Genomic DNA, 18,190 nt, shown 5'->3' with positions numbered 1-18,190 from the left:
AGGTAGGCCGCATGTCAGGAGCAGAACAGCTCTTTAGTGCACTTAAAGAGATTAACTGAACTGTGTTTGGTTCATTGATTTCTGAAATGTGATCATTAGGCTCCAGGAGTATAAAGAACATTTCAGTCACGTACAATGGACACGGCACTGTTCATAAACCTATTGATTTGCTAAGACAGAGCTATTAGAAGATTTGTTAATTTTTAGATAGCCACTATAAAGTTTATTGGTTGGATGTCTTCAGAAAAAAACAATGATTACCGATTCTGTGAGACTAAAAGGAGAAAAACTGTATCTGTTCAATTAAAGATGGTGAAACGAGAGTTTTATTGAAGCTTCTTTATAAAGAAAAATCTGGTTTGTTTCCGCAGCTAGGATGGTGTAATAGTCTGAAGCAGTAGATGAGTTACATGAGTTATTTGATATAACCTTTATACATGTTTGCTTGATATTGATAGGATTGTGTTCATTTTTTTTCCTGCTTGCTGTATATGAGTCAGATGGTCACAGGTAACTGGAATTCTTAAATTTTCTTCAGCTCTATTTCAGGACCCTGACTGGGTCCATTCAATTTGGCTGTAGAAAACTGTTGCTTCTGTTGATGCCAAAGTAAGGAGCTGGTTCCTCCGAATGATGCATAGTTCAGACTCTGCGTGTTTGGAAAAAGTCGTTTCATCATTCGAATACATGGCATAAGTGATGTTTACAGATCCTTGTGATAGCCATTGTGATCAGAACAATAAATAGTACAGATAATACTGTTAGCATATAAAGTGTTTACTTGTTGTAGGAGAACAGTATTTTGGCTGTATTTGACCAAGCAGGTTCTTTTTTTTTTTTTTTTTTTTTTTTTTGGGTATGTTACAGTACAGTGCAGTAAATGGTAAAATTCAGTTTATTATCTGCCATCTTTTTTTATTGAAGTGATTTGAACTACATTTCGGCTTTCCTTTTCACTACCAAATTTTGCAAATGGAAGATTGCTTCATATGTCTTATCAGTGCTGACCTTTTTTTCTAGTTTTAAGGTTATACTGAAGACAATGTTTATTTGTATTTTGATGGATGCAGCAGAGTTTTATATGCATGCCTGGGAAAAAATTATTGCAATTGACTGAATAAATTTTCCTTGTTTACTGGTAGCAATAATTCAGTTTTCTTCCAGGTAAATATATTTACTTACAGAAGTTTAAGGAGACAGAAGTTTAAGGAGTCTTACAGCAAAGCATTGTTCAGGGCAGAACAATTCAAGATTGCTTTCCGAGTAGCTACAGTAATGTTTGGAGTCATGTACTGTGCCAGCCAGAAAAACAATATTATTTCTGAGGAGAACAACTATATGAACTTTCTCTATTACTCACAACCTTGTAAGCAAACAACTAGTTCTCCTCTGCTAAAGAGTTCCTCATACAGTAGCTGTTTATTGCAATAAGGCAGATAGATCTTAATATGTCTTTAATGCTCAGTCGTAGATGTAAGTAGTTATAATTTCTTCTGTACTTTGAAGTAGTTTACATCTTGCCAAGGCACTCACTTTTTCTGTTAAGAGAAGTTTCATATGTGCAGTTAAACTCTTATTTCCCTAAATGAGATGATTTCTGCATACCTAATAGAAGTTATCCTGTAAGTCGTCAAAATTCATTCCTGGACTATAAAATTGTCTTTGAAGTTTCTCTATTTTAGTTCTTCCTCTGTGCAGAAGTTCAGTCTGCTGATCCCTAAGCTTGGAAGGTAGAAACAGGCAGTGATGTGGACTAACAGCTTAAGAGGGCTTTTGATTTTCTCTTGAAAGAGTTAAAAGTCTGAGCTCTAACTTGCGTATTAACATATTTATTATTTTAAATTGAATAGTTTTTTTTAAAACATCTGGAATTTGCTATGTGTATAGTCTCTGGTTAGAGAGGCTTAAAGGGTTTTTTGCAACTTTTCTACGTGGATGTCTTCTGATTGTGTTGTCTGCATAGCTATAAGGTTGTTGTTTTTTAACAACATTTTTCTGTAAGGGCTCAAGATATCTCTTTTGATATATTTCGTTTCTTAAACATTGTTATCTTTTGTTCAGGCTTCAGCAATTGTTAAAATGGATAATGGGTTAGCAAGGAAATTAGATACACTTCCTGGACTAAAGAATGCTACTTTTGGCTCTCAGTGAAGGAAAAGTTTAAAAAAAAGAGGAGGGAAGAAAAAAAGTTTGTGTCTACACAAGTACAAGTCGTATTTAATTGCAGGAATGACTGTAACCACATTGTTTGCATGAGCTTGTCGCCATGAGCCTTCCAAACTGTTCAAGTACTGGGATAGACTGGTATTTTAAAATTTGATCTGGAAAGCAAAGTGTGTATTTTGGCTTATGTACACAAAACAAACAAACAAACAAACCCCAACGATGCTATGCTAGTGCTAGTGCTCAGCTGTAGGGAGGCAACTCATCAAAATCATTGTTGCCAAAGGGCGAGTTTTTAGTATTGCCAAATCTAGAAGGAATCCTCTCTGTGAGGAACAATTTCTCCTCTTCATAGGAACAACCTGAAAAAAAGACCAGTCTGAACCTAGGCACCCTAGGCCTACGCATTAGTTTCTTCACAACAGCAAGCTCCTAGCAATGGCCTAGTTAAAACAAAGTTCCTTTGCATTTTTTTTTTTTTTTTTACTGTCTTAGCAGGGCGGAATAGGAGCAGCTACTGAAGAGATTGACTTGAAATAACTGAATTGGGGTTAATCTCTAACCTGCCCTCTGAAGTAGGCAAGTGCTAACCATTTACCATGTGTTTCTCTCCTGGTAATCAAGTTATAGAACAGTAATCATTTTAAGTCATGAAAGTTTCATGTGGTCCCTAGGTATAGTACGAGAAAAGAAAATCGACAGATTTTCATTTTGGAATCTTTACGGATTCTATGTGGAATCTGTATAGCAAGAATTTAAATGGATGTGCATGCACTTGCGTGAGAAGACTAGTGAGATCTGAAAGTGAAGAATTGATTATCTGTGTAATGTAATGCAACGTAGTCTAAATAATCTGTAATATCTGGAGTAACTGTTTAAATACCTGTCAGACCCTCTGAAAGACTGTCATCTTGCTCCTGTGAAACTCTTTCAAGGTTAAAACAAAGCAAAACTCTAGTACAATCTATGCTGGTTCCTCAGCAAATTCATAAAGCAACCCCTGTAAATTGATATGTGATACCATAAAGTGTGAATATGAGAATATATGCATTATAAGCCTGAATATCTGTAGAACTTGTCTGAGGCCAATGCCATTACTGCTACTGGCCTGTGATTAGTCTTCACCAACAATTTTTCTAATCTTGTTTTAGGCTGTCATAAAATAACAGCAGACATGTTGCTGTATTAGTAAGAGCATTTTTTAAAAAACCTAGTTTATGTATCATAAAACCTTGGGGGTAACATATCAAATTCTTACACCATTTTCCAGTGTGGGTTAAGTCATGTTAAAAAAGAAATAAATGTGTTCAGCATTGGTAAAATAATGGATCTGTAGAAATAGTTTTCAATAACAACAGGATGATCTGGCTTAATTTCAGCTTGCTCTTTTTAAGATTAAATTTCATTGATTTAATGCATGTGATTTTTTGTACCTACACTGAAAAATAAATGTATTCATGTTTTCTTAGAAATAAAAAATGATGAGATTGACATTGAAATCACAGATATAGTCAGTAATTTTATTTTAGCACATAGCACTGATCTGGTCTGCTCAGTTTCAAATTGCTTTACAGCTATTAATGAATATCCCCACAGCACACTGATAGTGTGAAGTATTTGTATCCTGAGGACTTAGTCTTGAATTCTCATGTACTAAGAGTAGTAACCTACCAGAATTAAGATAATAAGACCAAATTCTCTTTTAATCCTTATTGGTATAATCCTGCTGATATCAGTCAGGTTCCACCAGCATAAGTATGAGCAGAAAATTGGATTTTGGATTTAAACAATATGAAACACTTAAAAAATTGTTCTGGGAAATTAAAAATGAGGACTAATGAATTAACCTTTTATCTTATTAATAGTTCTTACATAAAGAAAAATGGTGTAGTGTTTTTTTAAAGGTGAAGAAGGGTAGTTCATACCCATTATAACTGAGTTTTGATATTAATACTGACGTTTGTCTTTTGGTTCACTTACTGACAGATTCTACTCCATGCAGATTAGATAGAATCTTTATTTTTTTCGTTGTGTCTTCAGATGTTGTAATGTCCTGGTATCCTTTCGTGCGCTCACTGCCTGAAGCATACATGCAGTGCCTGGAGCGAGTCTGCTGCTTCTGTTTTAAGTACCATTTCCAAATCTTGCATGCTGTATTGCAAATAGAAATTTGCATTGGATGTCATTTCATCATTTTGACAGCCTCCTCATCTACTCTGTTGCTCTATCTCTAAAGAGAATAAGTAGATGGAATTACAAGTTGTTATCCATGGGAAATCATGTAATGATGTAATTAACGTTAGTAGAACAGCTAACAATAATGACAACATCCAAAAACTCTAGAAAACATCCTTAAGATTATTTGCAGTTATGTTTTTTTGAGAAGGTAAAACTATCCCAAAATTTCATTATTTCATTTATTTATTTTTCACTCACTTTTAGATTTATTTCTTTGTTATGAAATTAAGTACATTTCTATTCTTTTTATTTTAATATGGTGGATTTTGTGCTGTACAGAAAACCATTACTCAAAATGCCAAAGCCATTTTATGATAATTTTAAATCCAAATTATTTACCATGTATGCAGTTAGGGTTTTGGATTAAGTATCTGAGGTCTCATGCATTAGGTTTTCAGGATTCACAACAGCATGGTCTATCATCAGTGCAAGCAGGTTACGGGGTTATTGACCTGCCCAGTGCTACTGAAAGCAGCACAGAAGACAACAGAGATCATTGAATTATGTTGTTGCTCAGACTATTTTAAATCTCTTGCTTCTATAACACATATCTAAAAATACTTCTTTAGAAAGTAAAATATGCTAGGATGGAGATATTCTATGACAGGTTTATTAAAAAGAGAAATAGATAATTCTGGATATTTGAAGTCAACCATAAGGGGAAAAAAATCTTGTAACGGTTAATAAGGTGACCATATTCCCAGTGCAACAACTGAAGATTTCTGTCTTGTTACTTAATAACTTTAGATATCCCCTATGACATGCACGGGTGAACAGAGTCTCACACAGAATAATGGGCATTTGTACATTGTTTTTTGATTGTTATTGACAATGATGTTAGTAGGAACATGCAGGTCTTGTGGTATATTTTGGAAAGCAGTTCTTCTGCAGACCTTGCTCTGGATCGGGCTTTTGTGTGTGTTTTTTTTTTGTTGTTGTTGTTTTGTTTTGTTTGTTTGTTTTTTTGTCTTCTTGCTCCTATTTTGGGGCAGCCATTCCAACTTTTGCTGCTCAAAAATAAGTTATGCCCTGACATTTCACTCTTAAAGTGCCATCTTGATTAACAGTAGGCCTCCCAAACTACAGCAGGAATGGATAAATTTGAAAATCCTGAATTTGTGAATTTGGAAAATACAAGATAGCACTTTGGCCATGGAGGTATTCTCTCTGGCCATATTTGAAAGATTTCTATTAGCAATAGGATCATGAGGATAAACTGAAATGTCCATTGCTAATTTAAGGTTCTCTGTCACTTGTGACAGGCAGGTCTTGAGCATATCTGAAGAGACAAGTAAAGAGGATGTTTAGGAGTTCTTGTTGCTTGAAACTATTTGGTCTGGTGTCTCTAAGGTAATAAGGTGTTGAAATTATGTTCTATTAATTACAAATTAATTACAAATATAGGTTGTTTTCTTTTTGGAGAGTCTGGTTGCAATTTTGTCTTGTTTTTCCTTAGTAATGGAAAAGAAGTACCAAGTACTCCATATTTCACTTTGTAAATTGTAATTTAAACCCATCAAGAGATATTCCTTTAGGAGTTTCCAATAATTGAGAGCTAATATTTGATACAGACCCCTTCCTTCTTATAGTGGTCAAGGCTATGTAAGGTAGGGGCTCTATACACACGTTGTAGAAGGTGATATACGGTAGTTATTTCAAATGTTGAAATAATGAAGCTACACACATATATTTGCAGGTATTCCTTTAGGTAAAATCAAAAATAAATTACTGTACCAAATGAAAAGATAATACATAGAGGGTCATACTAGGCCTGGATTTGATCTCATTTGCATCTGCATAAATCATTCACAGCTGTATTGAAATGAATAAATTTACATGAATGTAAAATTGGATTAATTGAGATCACAATCAGGTCTGTTGGGCTTTCTAGCTTCTCAGAGGAATCTGAAAAAGGAAATCTTTAACTTCAAAATACACCTCGCATTGCCCAATTTTAATAAACTTTCAAAGAAAATTAACTGTATGAGGACAGTACAGTTATGAGCAAAGTATCTTTTTCTTTGTGTTCCCTGTATTGATTTTTTTCTGTCAGTTTTTTCAAGTTTTTGAAAAAAAAAAATTAATGTTGCATAGATGACAGAATATAAAGCTCATTGGTTCTTATTTTGCTACTTTGAAGTTTACTGTAGCTTCGGAGCTTTACCAGCATTCTAGTAAATGTGAAATTTCCCTTACCTTCCCCTCCTGCCAGACAGGGCCTGGGTGTGGGTGCTGAGACCGATGGGAGGCCCATGAGAGGTATCGAACTACCACTGAATTCAGAGAAGATCAATTCAAGCAGCCATTTTTAGAGAGCGCGCAGGACTAAGTTATCTTTTTGTGAAAATTATTTAAACTTACCTCTGAGTTTCAGCTGCACACTAAGGAATTCAGTTAATGCCAAACTATGCTTTCAACTGCATGTAATCTCGTGCAATCTCTCATGGATATTTTGTTCAAATTTCCTTTTATTCATTTATAAACATCAGTATTATCGTGAAGGAATGCATCTGTTTAAGCATAAGTTATAATAAAGAATTGTATTTTGTTCTTTTTTAATGTCTTGGCAATCAAAATTAAATATCCTTAGATTATACGGCAAACAAAAGCTTTCCTAAATTATTTTGGTAGAGATATTGCTTGTGTCCAACTACAGCAAATCTAAAAGTACTGTGAATGAATTTGGCGGGAGGAGAAGTAAAAGTTTCTTAGAAACTGAAGCAACTACAGTACAGTACGCATATATGTAAGTAATGAAGACAGACAAATTGTTGTCAGCATCAGCTGTTGGCAAATGGAATAAAAACCATTTATTTATGTGAATGGATAATATTAACATCTTGGAAGAACCTCGTACCGCCTCTCCCAAAAGTGGCTAGCAAAAGCATTAGACACAGTGCTTTGAATAAGCAGTAGGCTCCAGCATTTCCCTCCCAGCAGTCCTGGGGCGGAGAAAGGAACCTGCGCGGGGCCGGGCGCGCAGAGGAAACCTCCTTTCCCCAGCGCATGTGACCTACTTAGCGCATCTGCGCGGGGCAGATGGCGGTGCTCGCGCGGCGGCTGCAGGCGCTCGGAGCGCGGCGCGCGAGGGCAGCGATCGCGCAGGGACCAGCGTGGCCGAGACGCGTTGGCCCTTCCGCCCAGCTGAGCTGTGCAAATGGGCCGCGTTGCCCGCGATGGCTGTCTGTCCGGACAGCATGAAACAACAAAAACGTGGTACTCTTAAGGCAGCCAACTCCCGTATTGATGATTTTTGAGTTAGGTGGTAATAGAATAAGAAGCTCAAAGGTGATTAAGGAATGTGGAAATACATGTTTCATCTGAAGTTTCTTGTTCCTTTCTGAACTTTTAAGAATGGAAGCCATTTTTGTATGTGTATGTGAACTTTATTTTGGTTAAATGTTACTTCTGAGAAGTGCTTTATCAGTTCTCCTTAAATTTATTTTTCTGGAATCTGTTCCCAGTGGGTGTACCTGTCACGGTCAGTGAGGGACACAGTGTGTTTCCGTGTTAGACAGAATCCATTGGGTATCTGGAGCCTTGCCTGTCCTAAGGGAGTAATTTTTTAGGTGTGGCATAATTCCCTTTCCTTGAAGAGGAATTATTCCTTGAGAACCAGGAACCTTAGATTTGAGGCATTTCCACATGGGTGGTTGGAATATATGTGATAATTGCTAGGAGAAGAGGCCAATCTTGGGATGTTTATTTCTAATGAGTAGACTAAACCTGGTGCCACCTTTCTAAAGTTTCCTCTTGGTCAGTCAGAGGGCTCCTAGCCTGCAGAGAAAGTCTTGAAGTTAGAAAGGAGACCTCAGGATTTTGTTTTGCTTTGTATTTTACTTCTCATTATGTCTTTTGGAGAAACTGTTTTATTCGTTCTGGAGAAAATAAATAATGACTGCAGCCTCATTGCTGCAGAACTTGTTTGGACCTTGGAACCTTTCATTGTTCACATTCTTATCAAAAAGTAGGTAGAATCTGTTCGTTAAGAAATTCATAATTTGAACACTGATACCATCAGTGCCAAGTAACAGAAAATTGATTGTCTTCCTGGCTGGATGTCTGCCTTTGTGGCATGATACAACAGGCTCTTGTTACAACCTGTAAACAAGTTCCTGTTACTTATAAACAGGTTTAACCATATCCTGGCACTTGCATAAAATAATGCCTGCACCTAGTGGATAATTCTAGTCTTTTTTTCTTTCTTTCTTTCCTTTTTTTTTTTTTTTTGTAGTCTTAATGCATATCTTGTTTGTTCAAAACAATGAACCATTACCAAACCACTACCATAGATGTCAGTGCTAAAACTCAGTGTAGTCTCCAAAAAAACCCCAAATATCTTTGGTGTCATTAGTGAAGGGGTCTCTGAGGGTTTTCTGCTTTTTCTGTCTGAAATTCAGCCATCCTTTCCTCCCTTCCCTGCTTCCTCCCTCTCTCTCATGCTGTTATGGTAGTGTATGGGCATCAGGGTAGGCAGGACGGTATTAGGGTCACTGACTTCCTAAGATTTCCTGGTGTCTTCCTGCTTTTTAAGGTTCAAATATTGCCTGAAGTGAGCTAGTATGGGACTGAATATAGCAATCAAATATCTACTAAATAAAAAATGAAAGTTATTTGCTGTGTGCATGTTTGCAGCCAACCCTCCTTTCTCCTTTGATGGAGGTTGGGATTCAGTGGGATTCAGAACAGGAAGGGTGAAACACATTTGGATTATCCACTACTTGTTGCTGTGGCAACATAGATGCATAATTTTAAAGGGAAGCATTTTCAGCATTTGGGATAGACGGCATTTTATGTCTTTTTGCTATTTCAGATTCAGAAATAGGATTATCATTTGTCAAGTTCTTATAATTGTCACACATCCACTTGAAATGTAACGCATTATGTGTTATGTTTATAAAATGTATAACAAAAATTAGGCAAAAGAATGATCTCTAATCGCTCAGGCATGCATCATAAATGAAGGGTTTGATTTGACAACAAAAATTACTCTTCCAATCCATATTACTAAAGCTTTGCTAAATGGTAAATAGTTTAATGTATTGGGAGTTTTTGACAACAGATGAAGACCTGCCACTTTAAAGACTCCCTTGCCTTAACTGCTTTCTAACTCCAGTAGTCAAAAGCTGTTAAGCTTTAAGTGCTCTGTCATATTTGTGAGCTTTTATAGCAGAAGCGGAGGGTAGACAGCAGTGGTGATGGAAAACGATGGTAGGTAGAGTTAAAATACTCTAAAGCAGAGAGACAATTGTATGTAATGCCTCAAATTGAATCCTTTTTGAATGAAATGATCAGCCATATGTGCCACCCTTATGGACCCTGTAAGAAGAAGAGATGTACCCTATTGCTAACTGTGCATGAAATTGCAGTGTTAGGAGATATTGACCAGATGTTTCAATCTCAACAAATAGCTTGTTATGGAACTGAGTGAAAATCTCTCTGCTGCTTTGATCACATACACCTTAAAGGAAGAAGTAATTTAATAGAGGCTGTCAAAGTTCATCATTGTCAATAAACTTTGACTTGACCTTTGCCGTCTGTTTTTGATACCATTGCTGATAGAAGTTGATAGGCAGATGTTTACTCTTTGCACTGTTTGAATTCTGTGCTGCCAGACCATGAAAGAGATGTCTCCACTTCCGAATTCTTGCTGTGATTCTGAGTGTGGGTGTGTTCGCTGAGACTGCACACCATCTAGCGAGAGTGAGTGACATATGCATGTATTTAAAAAAAAAATTGTTTTTAGGTTATGGATAATCAAAACAACTTGTGAAAACTGTAATGTTACTTTGCAGCACTGTCATCTTCACTGTTAGGTTAGTATCTAAAAATATGTACAGTGTTTTACGCTGGAAAACTTTAAGGCATTTTTCAAATATTTATCAGTCTTCCTATTATCTCCATGAAGTAAACATTAATTCTTTAGAGACAGGATAGGTTGAAACATGATTAGCAACAGTGTACAGTTGTACACTGAGTATGTTGTACTGTGCCGAGGTAGCACCTCGCGTTTTCATGTTTATATTAATATTAACACACTTTGCTTCCAGCCACACAGAATAACAGGACCTTTTTGTTGTTGTTGTTAGAATTTATTTGCTGCTTTGTCCTATTACACACAGTTTTCAACAAGGACCTTAATATCTGGGTGTTCCTATCATACCTATCTTGTGTCATACCTATCTTGTTAATAGCTTATTAATAAGTGTCATCATATACATAATTTGGAGTAGAAACTGCGCTCTTGATGTGGAAGACGAAAGGGAGTGATGCTTGAGATGAGATGATGGAGATGGGGTTGATGCTTCAGTCTCTGTCCTTCCACATGGGAAGGGTGCTGGGCCAAGCTGCAGTTTGTCATGTGCCTTGCAAGGTCTTGCAGGAACCATCCTGGTTTGGATCTCCAACAATTATATGCCCGACTTGTGTTTAACTTCAGAAGAGAGTCTGCAGCACTTCAGGCATTAGAGGCAGAACTGTAAATACATTATAATAGAGGGTAAGTGGGTGGAATAAGGAATACTGAAGTTAGGAATCTCGTTCCCCAACCTATAAGGTCTCGTTGACACAACTTATAAGGGGTCAAATAGAGCCTATCTTTGGGACGTTTTAGAACTTGGGGAGATGACCACTACAAGTTTAATTACAGAGTGTTTGCTTGTATTTCCTTGTACAGAAAGCAGCTGATTAACTAAAATCTATCTAAAAAAATAAAACACTGGGTAAGGATCTGAGGAGTATAGGAAAAAGAATAGGAAGTACAGTGCTGAAACTATTTGTACTAGGGATTTTGTTCAGCAGCAGTTTGTTAGCTTTGTGTTTTTAAATGTAGAAATGAATGAAGTATTGCTCCTGGATGATTAACATTTTGACAGACATCTTATTTTGAAAAGCTTTGGGAAAATGCAACTTGCAGCACCATACTGCAGCTAATAGATATCCCTGAACAGGGATTTGGATAGTACATGTTGGACCAACTTCTGATAAGATGTAGATATTAGTCTCAGTGCAAGGATTTAGCTAGTCTTTTCCTTTCAAAAATATTATCACTTTTATCTCACTTGACTGGAAGTTGCTTGAGGGTGTTGTCATGCATTTTAACAATATCACTTCCTCATGCAAGATTTGGCAGCTTCAGCTAATGGTGGAGGAATTACTGCACAGTACATTGAGCTCCTTTTTACAGGCCTGTCTTTATAAAGATAAGCTTATTTTTTCCTCTTCAATTTTTTTCTTAAATAACCATTAAGTGGTAATAGCCACTGCAATCCATAAATATAGATTGGTGGAAAAAAAAAAAAAAAAGATAAAGGTTCTAAAGGTTCTGGAACAAAGCCACAGGATCTCATCTGTTTTCCAAGGTCTTGATGCTGTATTTGACAGTTCGTATAGCAATGTTTCCTGGATGGGGATATGAGATGATATAGCATGCGTAATAATGACTGAATATTGAGTTCCAGTTGTGCTTCAGATGTTTCACACCACTGGCAAGAAATAAGCAAGCACAGTCACTCGGAACAGGGAAAGGGATGGGGCCTTTTTAGCCTAGTTTTTGCATATTGACAGCATTCACATGCTTTTTATATGCATAGAATGGTTACCTTTTTTATCTTTTCTTGGGTTAGCTGCTATTCTAAGATGAGATGTGATATATTTTAACAGCAAAATCCTGAAACATTGCTAAAAGCTTTTTAGTAGACAGTTTATAAAGTTGGTTATGAGAAATGTTCTGGGGGTAAAACAATCTGGTGAAACCTACTGATGTGGTATCCGGATTTGTTCTAAACTTCAGGATAGAATAGAAAAAGAAAAGCAATACTCCAAACAGAACTATATGAAAACAAGACATTGCTGTTCCGATTTACTAGAAGGACTGCTTCATGAGTAGTTACTGGCATTGTGTACTTCAGATTGAGCAAATGTGTTAAGTCTTAGCTAATTTTAGGTCTTTAGAGTCCACTCTTCTGTGAGCTGCAATTTAAAATAAGATCAGATATGACAGATCTTACAGAGAAGAGTCCAGCTTCAAATAATGCACTTCAGATGTACTTCAAACGTCTGTATTCAGTAGCATTAACAGGTTCTGAAGACTCTTCACTGTGAAGGGGCGGAATGCTTCCTGTTTGTCAGTTCCCTGGCACTGAGGATTCAAGGATGCAGCTGAAGCTCCTGGGTACGGAGGGTACTGCAGCCTAAGCAAAGCTTCATGTGCTTCAGCATCGTTAGTTTAAGGAGACCGGCAGATGTGGGAATGCACTGCTAGCTACAGCTTTAAAAAAGAATTCAGGAGCTAAGGAAATCAGAGGGAGAAAAATGTGGGACCGAAGGCAAACATATTCATCAGCCTTCTGTGGGATAGTCATTAGTGTTGCCCACGTATATGTGACCCTTGTAGCAGAGCATAAAGTCATACTGAAATGCCACCCTTTCTGAAGGGTCATTGATTCAGTCTGAGGGCTGTAAAGCTGTCTGTCTGTTTTAAGCTTCATCAGTCTGGTGTTCTGTTTTAGGTTGTAAGTGACTGTATATTGAGACTCAGCAGCAGTGAATTGTCTTATTGCAGAGGGAGTCTATTTGCAACTGAAAACAGTGAGGAAACTTAGCTCAAGTATTCAGTTGTGCAGTTGTGCTGCTTTTTGCCTTTCAAGTAGAGGTCGTCCTCTACTGTGAACTTTGCAGCAACAGCAAAGCTTTGAACAGGGCTCATCTGTTTTGAAGAGGGATACTAAACTCTACACTGTGTCCTAAACATGACATTCAGAAATTAAATAGCATACCTGGGAAATACAAATCAAATATCTCTGTGCTCTTCTTTTTCTAATTCTTTAAGACCAGTAATTACATAGTGTAAGGGAGGATTTTATGATTCTTTGGGTGTAAGAGACCATACAAATAACTCTGACCTCATTCTGGTCTGAAAATGGTTGTCAAAAGACAGCATTCAGTAGTCAGAGTCAAGTCCTTTCTAGTGTTAGAAGTAGTGCCTCTGCAGCTCTGAGAAAGGTTGGTTGCAAAGGTATCCTCTAATCAAACAAAGTGGGAGGTAGAGGTACCATATTTTTCAGATCTGAGGGTGTGAATGAATGGGACAACAAAGGTTTTAAGAGTTTTATTCATTAAATTTTATTGGCATCTTTCAAGGAAAGGCCATGTTCCCCTCAATTGCTACCCTGAAACACAAAGGTTCTTGCACTTCAACATTAGCCAAGCATGCCTAAGAGTTCACCCTGTTAACTGGGATCACTTCAAGACATTTAAAAAGAGCCTGCAGCTTGTGTGACCTCAGAGTGGTCTCATGAAGCTAAGGAGAAAAGTATTTTGTCGTTCTCTAGTATATCTTAGAGCCATCAGAGTGCTGGGCATTTCTCAGGTACTGACTTCACTACTTGATTATAAGAAATAGTTTGTTGGTGGGATAGGGTAATTTAAAATTAGATGCTTATTTTGAAATCAGCCTAATTTTAAGTTGGGGTTGTGTTAAGAGCAAGGAAAAAATAGTTAAAACATTAATATTTGCATTTGATTTTCCAGAGTGAATACAATAAAAATATAAGGAAAATGTCATCTGTTTAACTCCAGAGAAAGGTGTTTTGTTTCCCCTGCTTCTTCCTCTGTCACAGATGCTTATTCTAACTGACAGGGTCAGGGCCTGTCCTTGTGTGTACCTGATGTCCTTAAGTTGCATTGACAGAGAAAAACTGCAGGATGGAGAAACACACTAGATTTCATAAACCACTCTGGATGTTGGGTTTCCTCTGCAGCATCATTGAAATTCAAATCTTCCTCCTCCTGAGGCTGTCTTGTTCCTTCATGATAAGTTCCTACTTTGGTCACTTCTGTCTTTGGGCTGTTAACAGCCTCAAATTCCCTAGGGGAATGGTGAGGATCCTTGGTGTGACCAGGTGCCAACCTTTGCTGACCGGCCTGTCAATACAGTTTGTTAATAACTGCCTCGCTGCCTAGTCAAACCCTCATAATTAACTCATTAGGCAAGTGCCTGCTGAGCTGGGTCATTTTTCTGTCTAGAGTCTTTTCATTCAATTAAATCTTTTATTTCATATAAATCTGTAAATTGAATTTGCAGTTGATACAGTCCTGAACCTGATATTATGATGCACAGTTTGTTATTTGCCTTCATTTGGGATTGGATATAATACTGCATGATCATCTGATGTTGATAATGTCTTGTGGTAAGTAAGCCCTCACTCTCCTTTTGAGTCTTTCAGACAAAATTTTAAAAACAATAATAATGGTGTGTGGAAATTGTCCATTAAAAATTCCATGTCCTCCATGGACTCCAAAAAAGTCTATGTTTATGAATGTCAGGATATTCAAAGTTAATCTCAATCCAGGATCGAACGTGGAAGAAAGTCCTCCAGGGTCTACTCTAAACACATTATTTTGTGTCATTTGTTTATCACAAAATGCAGGTAGTGTTTTCTCTGGCTCATTCTGCTAGGTACAGTGTGCCAGCATTCGTTTTTGTAGTTCACATACGTCATGTTGGCAACATAATGTCCACTTGATTCCTTTATTAATAAAAGACAACAGTCTTTTAACTGGGGTAAAGGAAGCACAGTTGGGAATTCTTATTTGACTAGCAAGACCTCGTGGCTGTCATTATGGGAGCAGATAGGGATCCTTCTGAGAAGGAGCTGGGAGTGTTTGTAAGTGGAGGTCTATGAGGAGAGGATCTTAACAGAAACACTGCTTTCCATCTTCCCCCGTGTTTAACTTAGCTCAGCTGTTCAAATGGAAAGCATATCAATACAGTGGGATTATTCCCAGTGATCTTGGCTTCTGATTCAGAAGATTAACATGGATTTAAAATAAGGACTGCTGCAGTTATTTATGGCAGATGTAACACCTGAAATCAAACTGAGCTGCTGCCAATAACCAGACTTGATATTTTAACAGAAATTATTTTTTTCACAGAAATGTATGTGAAATACCAATTACTACTTCCTCAAATGTTGTCAGACTTTTATATATAAAGGATGACAAGTTAGCTATTTTGAGAAAACGTTGCAAGTCTAAGGTGTATTTTGTGCATTGTGTTCAAAGTGGTCTTTCTTAATTTTTGTTATTTGTGAGAATAAGGCATGTAAAATAAAAGGTGTTGTAGCTAGATCTCTTACTTGTTAGAAATTTAATTTCTATTAATTTAAAATAGTACAGGGACAGCAGAGCATGTCTAGTATGCTTTTCAAGAACGACAGTCTAAACGCTGCTGTCGTCTGACAACACAATATTTTTGCCCTTAAACTAGATGCATATTAAATTGCTTCAAGAAAGGGGCCTTGTTACTTTTATCCACCTTTGCCTTATTAATGAAGACCCTAGATGACTAAAGCAATTTTTTTTCCCTCTGGAGCTGGATGTAATGAAGATGTGACTAAGCATGTATTTGCAACTCACTTACTTGACCTTTCTACAACCCGCGGATACCACTAGTGCTGATTTGTAATGGAGACATTATCGTTTATTTAAATCTTGATTAGGAAACAATTATAAGTAGGGTTTTAGCATTGCAGTAAATTGATGTAGCCTTTAATTCCTACTATAGATTGAGTGGATAAGCTTTCTGCCTGTAATTAGAGGGAATTATAATGACTTGAGTTGGTTGACTCATTGCTAGCAGAGCAGGGCCTGGGATTGTTTCTTCACTTTATTTATTTATTTATTTATTTTAAGTTCAGTCTTGATTTTACTTTGCTGCTAAATACTGATTTTTTAACTTAATGTGAAGCTACATTTACACTTGTATGATATATGCTTAGTATTAATAAAAGAGAAGCTTTATAAAATAATCCTGTACCTTAGCAACAAGATGCAGTTATGTTCTTTCTTTACAAATCAAGTGACAGAACTGCTCTCAATAAAGTTGAAGATAGATATTTTCATGTGTGGTTTAACAATGTGAATGGGGAGTATTTCCTGTATTTGCATATAATTAAATGGTAAACACAAAAGGTTATTTTCAGTAACATTTAGTTCTTATATATATATTTTGAGTGTTGCACAATGTTTCTTTCTGGATTTCTCAAACACATTGTTTTCCTTATACTTGCTATCTTCTTCTGTTTAATTTTTTCTTTTTCTAAAAATTCCTTTAAAAATCCCATTCTCAGTTTGACTGAATGCACAGGCATCTCCTTTGAGCAAGAGAACCTCTTTAGTATGCTTTTAAAGGTATTTCATACCTACTTTATTTGATATACTATCAGTTACAGGTATTTATGTGAGTTTTAGGCCAGCTATTAAATATTCAGCAGAGCCCCTAAGGTAAATGCTTTTATTCTTTGTTGATCGTGCCTCAGCTGAGGTGGCTAATGTTCTCTGCTGGGCATAGAAGCGTTCTATAGGATCCTTGTAGGATGCCACAGTCTTGCAGACTCGGAATTAAATATGGCAAATGGAAAGAAAAAATGGCAAGTAATGGCATGTGTAAGGCATGCTAACTATGAATGTTTTGGGTTTTTTTCTGTGGATCTGCAGTGGATGATTCAGAGCCCCTACAAAGCTGCAACGTTCTTCGGATGCATTGGCAAAGATAAATTTGGCGAGATCTTGAAGAAGAAGGCCGAGGAAGCGCATGTGGATGCCCATTACTATGAGCAGAGTGAAGAGCCGACAGGAACCTGTGCCGCATGCATCACTAGTGATAACAGGTCAGTGCATTGCATTTTTTTTCTTAAGGTACAAGTGCAGTGGGCCTAGGAGTAGAACTTCCCCTGCTTGGAATATTTGACCTTTGAGAAATTCTTACTTTCAGGAATGAATGTATATACTCAAAGGGAAAAGTTGTTCACTATCTTCAGCTGAAGTTCTCACATTAATTATGTTTCTGCCTTCATCTCTATGATCTGTATTCAGTTTAGCAAAAAGACTACTTGAAATAAAGGTGTTTGTGCTCTATGATTCTGCAGTCACACAGTGCATTCTGAGGAGTCACCACTTTCTGGATGGCATTATGAGAAAATGAAGTCAAGACTGTGAATAGACAAACATAATGAACTTGCAACAAGTATATGATTTCTTGCCGTGTATCTTAATGGATTATAATAGTTTAGATAAATTCATTCATAAAAATGTCAGCAAGTACTTCTTTAAAATGGTAACTCTTTATTGAGCGGAAGTTTTGATTTGCTAACATAAATTACTTTTCTCTCTCTTAATATCAAATGTTTACTCAAATACTAGTGACAGTGGCTTCATTTCAGTTATTGTTTTAGAATGTGCTTTCAGCTCCATGGAGTACCAAAAATGAATTTCCCTTCTTGGGAGTGGGGGAAAAGAGAGGCTTTACTATTCAACCCCCTCTCTTTCGGTGAGACCACAGCATATACTCAACCTTTAATTTCTCTCTGATTTGTTTTTTTGCTTTTGGACATTTTCTTGTTTTGTAAGAATCTGTCTGTTGATAACTGTTCAATGCTTTGTAGTATGTGAGGCATGTGCTAACTTCCTCCCTCAGGTAGATCAGAATTCTTGTATCTTTTGGAGAATAGGAAGCAGCACTCCTGTTTTTCCTAGTAAGTGGCTGTGCAAATTCATGTTTCAGGTGCCCTAAAATGAGTGTTTCTTGTTTTTCCAAAGTTGGCCTAACTTTAAGAGGGTTCCAAGCCAATTGGAGATTACTGCTCTTAATTCTCTAATTTAACAGTATTGATTTGTACATTTTGCACACATATATGTGTGCATACTAATATACACACAGAGTTTCCATGGATATTTAAAAATCTCCAAAACTGAAAGTTTCAATTTGTTTTCTAAGCTTGGTTTACAA

The 18,190-nt window shown here is 36.8% G+C and overlaps 1 protein-coding gene across 2 annotated transcripts in view; it reads left to right on the top strand.

Annotated features, from left to right (window-relative positions):
• ADK (adenosine kinase) overlaps positions 1 to 18,190 on the top strand; it is a 258,310-nt gene that overhangs the window by 96,904 nt on the left and 143,216 nt on the right. For both annotated transcript variants that reach the window (XM_088526442.1, XM_088526443.1), the window contains exon 5: positions 16,900 to 17,072. In XM_088526442.1, coding sequence (XP_088382568.1) covers positions 16,900 to 17,072 — 173 coding nt within the window. The remainder of the gene's footprint in view (positions 1 to 16,899; positions 17,073 to 18,190) is intronic.

This window comes from Tinamus guttatus, unplaced genomic scaffold (assembly GCF_059628265.1).
Source record: "Tinamus guttatus ecotype Peru unplaced genomic scaffold, ASM5962826v1 Tinamus_guttatus_pri_ptg000246l, whole genome shotgun sequence".
Taxonomy (NCBI): domain Eukaryota; kingdom Metazoa; phylum Chordata; class Aves; order Tinamiformes; family Tinamidae; genus Tinamus; species Tinamus guttatus.
Note: the sequence above shows the minus strand (reverse complement) of the source record. Positions and strands in the feature narration are given on the sequence as shown.